This window comes from Montipora foliosa, chromosome 9 (assembly GCF_036669935.1).
Source record: "Montipora foliosa isolate CH-2021 chromosome 9, ASM3666993v2, whole genome shotgun sequence".
Classification (NCBI taxonomy): Eukaryota; Metazoa; Cnidaria; class Anthozoa; order Scleractinia; family Acroporidae; genus Montipora; species Montipora foliosa.
Window position 1 is genome coordinate 23,980,908 of NC_090877.1, and position 12,208 is coordinate 23,993,115.

Sequence of the window (12,208 nt, forward strand, 5' to 3'; positions counted from 1 at the left end):
TCGTAACGTAAAATGCGATTAACTATGAGAGGGTGATGTTAAGTGCTATTTTCTACCCATGTAAACCATTTGAACGTTAGCCCTACTAATGAATATGGCCCACTCAAGAGCAGAGAAAAACTCTGGTCAGGGTGGGAATTGAACCCAAAGGCGAACAAAAAAAAATCTTAGCAAGATAAAATTGCCCAATTCTCCCCAACATCCAACCCCCCCCCCCCCCCCCCTCAAAAAATAAAATGGTCCATCCCTTATTAGTTCCTCTTAAAGATATCTTGAAAGACGGAACCACAATCCAGACGAAGTGATGTTTGGCCCAATTAAAAAAAGACTTCAGTAATAAGATCTCAGATGACGTCAAAATTCAAAATGTGGTAAGAACAAAAAAGTAGCACACGAGATCGTTCCTTCATTTTCTAAAAAGAGAACTGTTTGTAATATCATCATTCTGATATGTAACTTTCAAATACCACTACGGTGAAATAATAAGTTCTCATGGAACGATAGCAATGATCAGTACATTTCAGTCAAATAACTTCAACGTTCAGTTAGCCAATATCAAAAATACCATAATACTCTTTGTTTGTCTCTCCAAAATTTGCATAAGCATTGTTTGTATTTTCTCTTGGGACTTACAATGGTCCCAAGAGAAAATGGAAACAATGCTTATGCAGAATTTTGGAGGGACAAACAAAGAGTATTATGGTATTTTTGATATTGGCTAATAGACCTTTTTGCAGATACAGCGGCCATTTTGATTAAGTGCGAGGATCACTTCCACATTTCGCAAAAAGTCTTGTAAAAGAAAGAGGTTAAAAGATATTATTTAAGGATAATCTTGGCAAATCTTTTCTCGGTTTCTCGTTTGGACGCTAACTGCAGGAAACTTTGGCCTTGTCCATAACATCCGGCTATATTTGCCCCAAGACGAGAAGACAAGTCGACAAGAAGAAGTCGGTCCTATGTTCCCCAACGCTTTTCGACAAGTTGCTCGAGGAAACTACCTCGGCTTATTGAAGATAACAGCGCCTTCACGTGAGAGAAACCGCCTGACACTCGTTCAAAATGGGACTGACATTTTCCAGTGCTGTTATTATCAAGTTAAGGATTTTAAGTAACAACAACGGGGAGAGCAACCTGAACGCCATAAATCTCCACTTTTAATGAGCAAGAATAAAAAGCGTTTGGCATAGTTACTTTGGTGCCGACAATGATTTAAAAGAAATGCAATGACCAAATTTGAAGTCCTGTGTGGACTTGAGCCCACTACGCTGAATTCTTAACTTTCTCACTACTTATGCCAATCAATGCACATTTAAGATACGACTGAACCGGCAAATTGGAACAATTACTTCATGATATCAAACAAGTATTTTACAATGACGTTCCTGTAATCGTTGTCTTCTTTGCAAAAGTTCCCTCGTGAACTACGGAAGGCAACCCGAAGGGCGGCGTTTTCCCCTTTGACTCTTTTAGAGCGAACAATTTGTTAAAACTTTGGACGAAACCACCCAACACTCAGTTGACGTCCTTTGCTCAATCTGCAAATTACCAGGAAGAGTCCATTGCAAACCGTGTTGACCCTCGTTGACATTGTAAAGCACCTATATTAAAAACCTCGGGTGTTACGATCCTTCGTCGCAATCTACGGTAAGTTCATCGTTTTCAGGCACTTTAGGGAGAGATGTTCTCCACGAATGGCTAAGAGTTAAACGGATGTCAGGACAAGAAACAGATCGCGGGCGCATTTGAGGTTTGTCTACAGACCGCTGTATCTCGGGTGACCCTGGTGGCTTAAGTTTTCCGTTCACACTTGTCTTCTGCAAATGCGCCACGTATGAGTGCATGCTGTCTTTTAACACAGCGCAAGGGAAACTCTTTCTCTTGGGTCTTGGTGATTTATTACCATTCATAAGCATCTGTGAATCTCTGTGATCTCTAAGTTTTCTCCTAAGTTCAACCACGGTTTCTAAGAGTTCATCCCGTTTCTGTACTTGCCTCAATTGCAAGGATTGATTTGAGAGATCGCTGAGAAACATTTCCACGTCTATGGATAGAGAAAAAGAAAAATCAGAAATACATTTCAGTCTACAAAAACGGCTTTTAACTGTCAGTCGTAAAACCAACTTCAAAGTAATCGATCAGCCAATTTTAACAGACTTAGACGAGCAAAAGTTCGACTCACAGCCTATTCCATCAGGCTGTGGTGCTGTGCTCCGAGGTCATACATGGGTCGTGCTCAGGGGCCGAGCGCCTAGCCGGCAGCGCAGCTCATTCGGTCCGATCTCGTTGAGCCGCGCCCTTAGCAATTCAGTCTCGGACTGCGAGTAAGGGTGTTTAGCATGTCACGTATTATTATTATTTTTTTATTTCAAAATGAAGCCATAATTATTGAGACTGTGATTGGAGAGTTTTTAAGCCTAGCACCGCGTGTAGCGTTAGAAATTAAAAATAGAAATAAAAAAAATCATATTACTATACAACTACTAGTACTAATAAAAATAATAATAAAAAATAAAAATAAATAATAATAATAATAAGGTCAACCGATTGGTGTATTAACAACCTTAAAGAACTCAATAGATTAACAAGACATGTAATCAATGAGTGCAGTGGAAAGCATAAGCATGAATCAACAAGGAGGAAAACGATTGATTGAAATGAAGTCACTGTACAAGAAGAATACAAAGCTTAAAGTAGCCCATTATAAACAACAGTGAATTAGTCAAATCATTCCAAGAAGTGTTAAAGAACAAAGAAACTTGTGGTCAGTATTAAAAGAGTATTAATTAAAGTGCTTTTAAGATATGATAAGATAATTTATTTCATGTCAATTTACACACAAGGAGGTCTCCCAGTCCCCCGAGCTAGTGTTTGACCAATATTAATTTACAGTTGTATTATGTACATACAAAAAAAAACCTATATTGCTTATGTCTTACTAGTTAAATTAAAAATGGCGTATATCTATATAAATAAATTAAGTCAAAGGCAATTACTGCGTTGACAGCCGGTAAAATTTATTTTATTTAAAAGTCTACGAAAGGATGATACCTTAGGTGCATTTTTTACAACTAACGGCAACTGGTTCCAGATACGCGAGATTATATACGTATATGAGCCATGACAGAATCTACTATTATATGAAATTTGTACTACGTTTAGACCACTGCCTCTAAGATTATATGGTGTAAGTCGGCGTTTGAATAAATTGGCTACATAGCCTGGACCATTCTCCTTAAAGCATTTAAAAAATATTATCAAAGATTGTTCTAGACGTCTATGCTCTGATGTATTCATGTCTACCATCCTAAGAACTGATTCATAAAATAAGAATTATGATAATTAGTAGTTTCCCCATGTTCATTATAGTTCGTAGACCATAATAGTTTGCATCTTCCAGTTTCTTGTTAAGTGTTTTACCTATGCCCATAAGTAAACAGCTGCAGAACTCAAAATAAAGAAGAAGCAGAGTATTTGCAGGTACTAAGCGCTTAAGGCGGCGAAGTGCGGCTATCTCAGCATATACTTTCTTCAACATTACATTTATATGTTCTTTAAAAGAGAACTTATTATCCAAACATGTCCCAAGGATCTCAAGTTAAGTGGTCTTTAAAAAATGTCAATGGAAGTGCCCGCAAACTCCAGGTCATATCGATAGGATGAATTCCCAAGGATCATGGCTTGGGTCTTGTCCCCGTTGACCGGTAGTCTTTCCATGTCTTGGTTTAATAAATGTTGAAGTACAACTGGGCTATTATCCGCCGTATATTGAGTTGTATCATCTGCATAGAGGCGGAGGGATGAGACGGTGACAATTTCATTCATAAAGATATTAAACAATAAAGGACTAAGGAGACTTCCCCGTGGGACGCCACATCGTAACGGTGACCAGCTAGAGCACTTGTTATTGCATATTACCCTTTGTTTGCGGTCATACAGATATGATCTTAAAGGCTGAAGAGCCGGTTCCTGAACGCCATAAACCTTTACTTCTGCAAGTAGTAAATTATGGCATATACATTGTGCCAAAAGATGCCAAAAGGTATGCAGAAAAACCAGATCTTAATTGCCACTTACAGGATTGCGTAACAGTCTTGGAAGATACTGACAACGTAACAATAGTGAAGGTCAAAGAACCCATGAAAATAAAACAGATCATCCATAAAGCAAGTATGAAGAAACGCAAAAATGAAGTCATGAAACAGCCATGGATCGGAAAGTTTGTGACTCAACACTGCCAGGATCCAGAAATATCAGCCCACTCATACGACATCTTTAGACGGTGGAAGAACATTCCGGATACAGTCATGTCAGTAGATACAAGCATTAGACAGCAACTCCTTAACACAAAGACCTATAGATTCCAAAAGTTACACGAACAGGCGTAGACGAATTGTCCCGCCGACTCTGTTCTAAAGGTCAGAAGACAGTATCACACGTACTCCGTGGCTCAGTGTTGTCACATAGCACAGTCACTGTATAAAGCACGACACGACAGAATGCTACGCCCCGTGTACCATGCTTTACAGGAAAGATACGGATTTCACGAATCTGAGCATTCTACCCCACAGTCATACAAGCAATGTTATCCGCAACCAAGCTAAGAGAACAACAATTGAAAGCAAGGACTCGTGGGACGTAGCTTGGAAATTGGAAAATATGTCCCGTGAATCATGGCGCAAATAGACCGGATATCAGTGTATTGGATAAGAAGAATAACGAATGGATCATCATGGAAGGAACAATATGAAACCCAGGAAGAAAGATAAATAGATTTACAACTAGGTATTAAGAACTTATACCCGGGTCATAAAAAAGTAAATCTCAATAAAGTAGTGTTTGATTTTCTCGCAGTTTACTACAAAGATCTCGAAAAAGAAGTGATCAGCATATTAGATAACAACTTAGGAAAGACAACTATTGACGCTCACAAAGGTGGATCATCTGCCAAAACTACGAAATAGTAAATAGTAAATAGTATCTCGTTAGCTTTTTTTTTTTTTTTAGTTCATGAGCAACTACGAATTTTACTACTTGTATTTTCTTAACTATATATGCATATAAAAGTTTTACAATATTACATCGTAATTTATTAGAATGGCCAATGTCATAAGGTTTTTTTGGATAGTTACATAAATTGAGCACAACTGCCAAGGCCCACAGGCCTGCAAAATGTTCAGTGTAAAATCATTTGAGGATATTTCAATAAAGCTTCCCAAACTAAAATCACGAAAATACCTCACCTAATTGGACAAACCCTTAGCAAATGGTGTCCTTCGCCAAGGGGAAATTGTAGTGGGCCGGATGAAATCAACTGCCAAAATAGCCTCAATATAATCTATTGCCTAATGACTCAGTTCCCGTTTATTTCTACTTAAAGAAAAACTTAAAATAGCAACTTCTTTCCCAGAATTTCTCTTCAAAAATAAATCATCTTCTAAGTTCTCTTTGGCTTATTACTTGGGCAAGTTAAATGCGAAGTCTTTCTAATGAAAAAAAGTTTGTAAAAAAATTCACTTCTGGAGTTTCTCTATGTTTCGGGTTTCATCAAGTGAATATTGCCTTGTTAAACCGTGTAGACGGCCTATGCGTGCAAAATTGCATGCGTTGAATACAGCTGAAAAACGAATTGTCAAGGGCGCTTGAAAACTGTAAAGTACATGTAATAACAAAAGTTGTAATCTGCGTTCCCTTAGGCTTTCACGACTCAATGCCGATGCGCTCATGACATGACATGAAAAAAAAATGTGACAGCTGATTTCGCCGGCCTTTGTCGGATGAGTAGCGAACCGTTACTTGTTTTCCTCGTTCTCGTTTGTTCTTTTTTTGAAAAAAACAAAAAACATTATCAAAAATTACGGTAGCACTTTTAAAGATATTAGACAGCGACCGCAATATATAATTTGTTTTCCCAGTCACGCTAATCACAGCCAATATTAATAGTTGGGTCAGGAAAAACTGCCTCAGCTGTCTGCATGATAACGCTAATTCGGTAATATCAAGATTGCCGATGAACAACATACAAACTTAACGGAGATCACGACACGAACGGAACTGTGGTGACGTCTGCTGGTTGAGTTCCTGAAAACAGAACAGGTTGAGAAAAAGACGATATTTACTAAACGTTACTGAACTTTCGGCGTCTTTAAGACAATCCACAACTCTAACTAAAAAGAACTGTCCCAAATTAAGTGCAACTCTGTTTTAAAAAAAAAAAACAAAATTGGATAACGCCCACCGTCACAATCGACGTCTTAGATCCTCTTTGTTGTACTCATGTATTCTAGAAGCACTTCCATGCTGTTGTTTTAATTTCGGCTGAAGTGCCCCATTTTGCATTTGTGCCCTAAGAAATTACTTCTGGACAGGCAGTACGTATACGTTGCTGGTAATGCAAGATAGTGTTACTTAAAATGCTATCTATTTTCCACCTCTTCTTTGCTTCTCAGTTATCCGCCACTTTGGTAGTTCAGATTGAAGTCTAGATCCTCATACGATCGAATTTCGAATCGTTAACGAACTCTCGCCGCAGATTTGTTGATGGAAATCACTGATTAATACCGAAAAATTCAACAAACTAATCCAAGTTAAAATCCGCTAACGATTTTGTGTTTGATAAGAATTCCAAGCTATATACATATCGATTTCCGAGTTTTCTGCTTTTAAATTCTGTCCAATGATCAGTCGTGCATTGTAATTCCATAACTACGCAGTTTAATACTGAGGCTGGACTTTCTCACTTTTTTGCGATTTCAACACGAAAGCTTTCATAACGCCGACTTGGTACTACATATTGGCTCAACGCTTGGTTACGTTTTCGGGATGTTTTGAACCTCAGGCGAAACCTTCGTACAACAAAAGAAAAATGTAACAATAGACCTTACATAGGTGAGACTAGTAATCCCTGCTCTGTCATTAAGTAATTGGCCTTGTTACAAATCTTATTCCCAGCCTCGGGTTTATTCTAATACAGGTCTTGAAAAGTCACCAGAATCAATATTTTTCTTTTTCGTTGTCATTCATTATTAAAAGTTTGTTTGACAATCAACGATAAAATGGTTCGCAAACAGGAATATTATCCCAGGAATTAACACAGACTAGCCTAGACAACGGAGTACATTTACTGATCCTTATAACGCTCTTGCAGATTGCGGGAGAGCAATGAGGTCAATAAATAGAAAATGTCAAAGACCTATAATAAGTCTCAATAACCGATACAAACAAACAAAAGTAGCCAGGCAAAGGAGGAGGTCAGCAAATGTTTCTCCGGAGTAAACAAAAACGTCACTGCCAAGCCCGATCGGCAAACGTACTTCAACTATTTTTAGGTACATGTCTAATAACACTGCAACTTAATGGAGGTTTTTAAATTCTTGAGACAGAACACTTCGGCTGAGGGATAGAACAAGTTCAGTTCGGGTGGAAAATAAGGGAAAACATTACGGTCCCTCGATCCGATTCCTTGAAAACGGATAGTTTGAATTTTGTAACCAGCCGAAAAGAGACAAAGGAAATGCGCAAAAAGAAAACGGAAATGTATCTGCGTTTTAAGACACGGCTAAAAAATAGATTTCTCTAAAGGCTATTTATAAATGACAACTCATGCCTGAAGTATTATTTTCGAGTATTACCAATGGTCACAGGTCTACACATGGCAACCTATTCGGCGGGGTTTCGCGGTTTTTGCAAATCCTACCCTGCAAAAATCAATCATAAAAAGTGATTATTTTTCTTGTTTTCGGCAAACCCATGGTTTTTCTTCCCTGAGCATCTCCAAACAGTGAATGACCCGAGTTTACAATAGAAGTGAAACTATCTGATCAATACAAAGAATAAGTAATGTAGACCGCCTGTCGTTTTGTTGTCGTCTCCTCTTTTCGATTTTGAACGCCCCCATCACCTCTTTGGTAATTTTTTTGCTAAACAGCAAAATTTAAACGATAGACCATGAAAAAACTGTGAGCAGATTAAAAAGCTTCAAGTTTTCAAAGCCTTTTGTTGGCCGGACACTGTTTTGAATAATTTTTTTTTCGATTTCCACTATGTTGTGGTTATTCAAAACGTTTTCAACAAACTTCCATTTAATTTCTCCATTGTTCCAAATAATGATTGTCGGCAATCATAAATTAAAATAAGACTTGTTTTAAATATTTCAAACAGAGAAAATTCAATTTTAACTAAAACAATCTTCCCACAGTAATTTCAATTCTTAATGAGAGCCGTGAGTCCGTAATAGTTTCTTAGTAATATGTTCTTGGCAAGAAAAATTATAACGATAAATTTTACTCTCGATGGTAATCGATGGTAACATTTCTGTCTGTTTAGTCATTGTTTAGTCACATAAACGGGAACATTTTAATCTCGTGGACATTCCTCTATTTGGCAGCAGATAGATGCTTTGTTTACAAAAGTTTCATGCACGTAAATGCGACGTGGATTTGAGCACAAATTTTCTGTTTGCTGTTGGGATGAATCCACTAAATGTCTTGAAACCGCTTTGTTGAAGATAACTTAAATCCTTTACCTGACGATCAATATATAGGAATTGAGTCAGTAAACGTATACGTACCTCGCAAAGTAGAAAATATTTCATCGTCGAATTCTTGAAGTCCTCTGTTATCTGCTGGTTGATTCATTATTTTATTTCCCGGGAAAATGAGTTTAAATATTGATTGTCTGGAAAGTACGATTTACTCGAGACATCCCTTTCCAGCGATACTCGCTGATTTTTTTCAGGATCAGTGCCTCCGATTTCTTGTACTGAATTACGTGCAACTGTCCAACTGTCCACTTCGCAACGCCACGCGAGCAGTGTAACAGAATTGACGACACAGTCGAATAATTTTTGTCCCTATCTTTACGATTCGACGAAAACGCGTACTCGGTTTTCCTTGCTCCTCACCGTGTCTCATCAACGACCAACTGAAGAAGGAAAAAACGGTAGCGTCGTGTTTTATTCGAGCGTCACCCGCTGCCTGTCAACTCGAAACGGAAAGGCAATTTAAATTGCAAAGCACTTTGATCAATGGTTTGTCACGGTTGATGGCGTAACACGTCATTGGCTAAAATTACTCGGAAAGACTCCTTGTGTATGCCTTTTGGTTTTTTATGGTTATGCTGACATTAGGCTTCAACAAATTTCAAATCCACCAGACAGGAAAAAAGCCAAGTACATTAAAGTTTACTATACAACCACGGGCTTCGTTAATTATTTAGAGAGTTTTTCCTTACAACAGAACTGAGAATACTTATTCCGGAAAAAAAAAATTGGAAATTATTTTCTTTGTTCGAATTTTTTGTGGTCAACGCAGACATCAGTTGAGATCAGTTGAGGCTCTGCTTTGTTTTAAGAGCTATAAAAGATAGTAATGGCAAAATAATCTATTGATGATAACGCCTTGCAATAAAGTTTAATACTTTGAGTGTGAGTTGAGTTCGGCCCTCAGGGCGATACTCCTTTCGAGTGAAACACGAAGACCTCCACAAATATCCGGAGATGGGAAATAAAATGTTTTTGAAAAAAAAGTCTCTTCAATGTTATATCTGCCATCTCTATCAAGTTCTTTTTTAGAAAATTGGTTAACTTACATGGAAAATTATCTTCGCTTTCTATTACCCTACGCCGTGTTTCAAAGCTGTGGTTGAGCCGAAACGGAAGTTCTCGCCGGAAAAGCGCGTTAATTTTTAAGATCGAAAGTTGGGGAAGCTTGACCAGTGAAAGACTGAGGGTCTATCTCATCTGAAGTATACAATCTGTTTTGCACCATCTCATTCTTGGTCATTTTGATTGCCAAGTTACTTTCGTAGTTAACTGACTCGTTTGGTCCATTTTTAAAGCAAATAGGAAATGCATGACAAAATACACGTGCACATTGTATCATCGTTGAGCAGGGATTGAGAATGGATGAGACGCTGCCGCAAGAGCATTGGAAAAAATAATTTCATTTTAGATGCGTTCCATTATGCCTGACCATCAGGTCCGAGACCAGTGGAACTAACCAAGGAAAAATGGAACGACATTTGCCATCAAAAGTCAATTTCCAACCGGACTGAAGCGTTCCATTTACGTTTCGACGGCATGTACTAAAACCAAGAACACCGGAACACCGGAACACCCTGGAAGTAACCCAAAACCCTCAATTTGGCTAAACCTATAGGCCTAGCTAGGCCTTAAGTTGGTTTTTAGGCCTAGGGTTAGAAAAATTGAGGGCTAACCCTAACTTCCGGAGTGTTCCGCAGTGTTCCGGTGTGCTAACCCTAGGCCTAAAAACCAACTTAAGGCCTAGCTAGGCCTAGGGTTAACCAAATTGAGGGTTTTGGGTTACTTCCAGGGTGTTCCGGTGTTCCGGTGTTCCCGGTTTTAGTACATGCCCGTTTCGACCGACATTTCGGTTACATCACAGTGAAATGCGACTGGGAAGGAGAATTTTTGTAAATGGAACGGGACGTTTTCTGTCGGACCGGACCGACCGGTCAAAGAGGACAACCTCCGGTCGGACCGAACGGAAATGGACCTTTCCATTTATTTGACTTCAGCCCGAAATTTCCGTAAATTTTGGCTTATTGGAAAGCACCCTTTATCTATGGCAAATAAAAAAGCGTATCAATGATTTATTTTTTTCAGTAAAAACTGTGAAGGCCGGGAAACGTGGAAACGGGATGTATCAGGAACGCGGATGGGGTGGGTGTGGCAAAGGGGGGAGGGGGAGGGGATGGAGGCAAAAGAATAGGGAGAGTACAAATACCGGTACAAATAAATAAAGAAAGAAGAAGAGGGAGCTAATCATTGACTTCCTTTGCCAACCCGTAATATGTCGTACTTTTCCTTTTTTTTTTGTTGGGGGGGGGGGGGGGGGGGTTGGGTGGACGGGCGTTCTTTGCCTAAACGCAATGATTAGGCATTTCTGCAAAGCATGTAAAGAAGCCGCCGCAACCAATCACCACGCAGCTCTTTTCGACCTCTGTTTTATTGTGTTTTGGAGTAGGCTCCATTGTTATGTACCGTTGAGTTCCCACTGTGTTCTGAACCAATCACGAGAGCTATCGTAAGAAGTGCGTTCTGACCCCCTAAAAAGTCAGGCTGGTTGAAGGGATTAAGGGGGGAAGGGGGCTTATAAGGGATGGGGGAAATTAATATGGGATTTAAGGTATTACGATGATCGTAATTTGCAAAAATTTTACCGCCGACTGGTTAGCTCGGAACTGGGTGGAGCATCAGACAACTGTGAGTAACGTCGTGAGTTCGAACCTTGGCGGGGTATGAAGAGAAATTTGAAGTTCTTGCTTACGTGTCATACATATCGTATACGTCACGTCCGACACCCATTCTGTTGTTGTGGACTGTCATTGTTGTGGACTTCCTTGAAAGCGTTTCTAGCGGACTGGGTACCAGTTGAACGCTGAAACAACATGGCGGGTGAAACGTAATGTTTGCGGCAATTTGGGGCAAGATCTGCATGCAATGGAAAACGCTGTAAAGTACAAGATTTTTATCAAGGATGGAGACTTTTTTATCAGTGAGAGAAACTTGGATGCCCGTCTTGCCAAGTATCTGGCTTTTCTAAGTCCACTTATTGACGATTTCATTTGGCAAAGTGAGCCCTTTCATCTTGTCGTCAAGCCTGGGAAAGGTCTGTAAGGTCTCAAGGCTTCCGCATCATTATGGCCATAAAATGCCTCTATATGAATCGGCTAGACTCATAAATACTGGGCCTCGTCTCCTGCCATTTTTACAGATTAAAGTACAACCTGTCCTGGATGCCAGGTTATTTCCCTCTTAGAGCGACGGGATAGTCGCTATTCCGTCGCTCTAAGAGACTGCTATTATACAGCTAAGAAGTAAAGCAATAGTAATACCAGAGCCTACAAAAAAGAAGGCTTCAGCGACAGCCAAACCCTAGCTAAGCAATAAGTACCATTATGTCCTTGCGTTAATCTGCAGATTTGGTCACAGCATGGCTACTGTGGTTAGGAAAATACCTACTGTAATTAAATTACTGTAGTTAAGCTTACTTTGAAACAAAATAAACCAGGTAAAATTTAAATTCATTGAAATAAAAAAAAAGGTTTTGTGTAATACATACCTTCCTTGTTGTTGTTTCTTCTGTACTCAGAGGGCAACAAAATAAAGCACAAGGGAGAAAGAAAATCATTTTTGCCTTGGTAGAACTTAAACCAAACGAGGAAAAAATTACGACTAAATAAGCCA

The 12,208-nt window shown here is 39.1% G+C and overlaps 2 protein-coding genes across 2 annotated transcripts in view; one reads left to right on the forward strand and one right to left on the reverse strand.

Moving 5' to 3' along the window:
• Positions 1-261: 261 nt before the first annotated feature.
• Positions 262-9,007, reverse strand: LOC137971153 (uncharacterized). Its single transcript, XM_068817898.1, has 2 exons — positions 8,570-9,007; positions 262-2,044 (listed from the first exon to the last, which is right to left on the reverse strand). The coding sequence occupies exons 1-2, from the start codon at positions 8,634-8,636 to the stop codon at positions 1,623-1,625; spliced, it is 489 nt and encodes a 162-aa protein (XP_068673999.1). The 5' UTR covers positions 8,637-9,007; the 3' UTR covers positions 262-1,622.
• A 2,382-nt stretch (positions 9,008-11,389) lies between these two features.
• Positions 11,390-12,208, forward strand: part of LOC137971952 (protein ecdysoneless homolog) — a 29,458-nt gene continuing 28,639 nt past the window's right edge. The window contains exon 1 of the mRNA XM_068818701.1: positions 11,390-11,630. Within this exon, the coding sequence (XP_068674802.1) occupies positions 11,462-11,630 (169 nt within the window). The 5' untranslated portion in view covers positions 11,390-11,461. The remainder of the gene's footprint in view (positions 11,631-12,208) is intronic.

Excerpts from the sequence above, each read along its gene's own strand:
- LOC137971153 (XM_068817898.1), bottom strand. The coding sequence starts at position 8,636 with ATGAATCAACCAGCAGATAACAGAGGACTTCAAGAATTCGACGATGAA. Across the intron at positions 2,045-8,569 it reads AATATTTTCTACTTTGCGAG|ACGTGGAAATGTTTCTCAGC; the intron begins GTACGTATACGT and ends CTCTATCCATAG.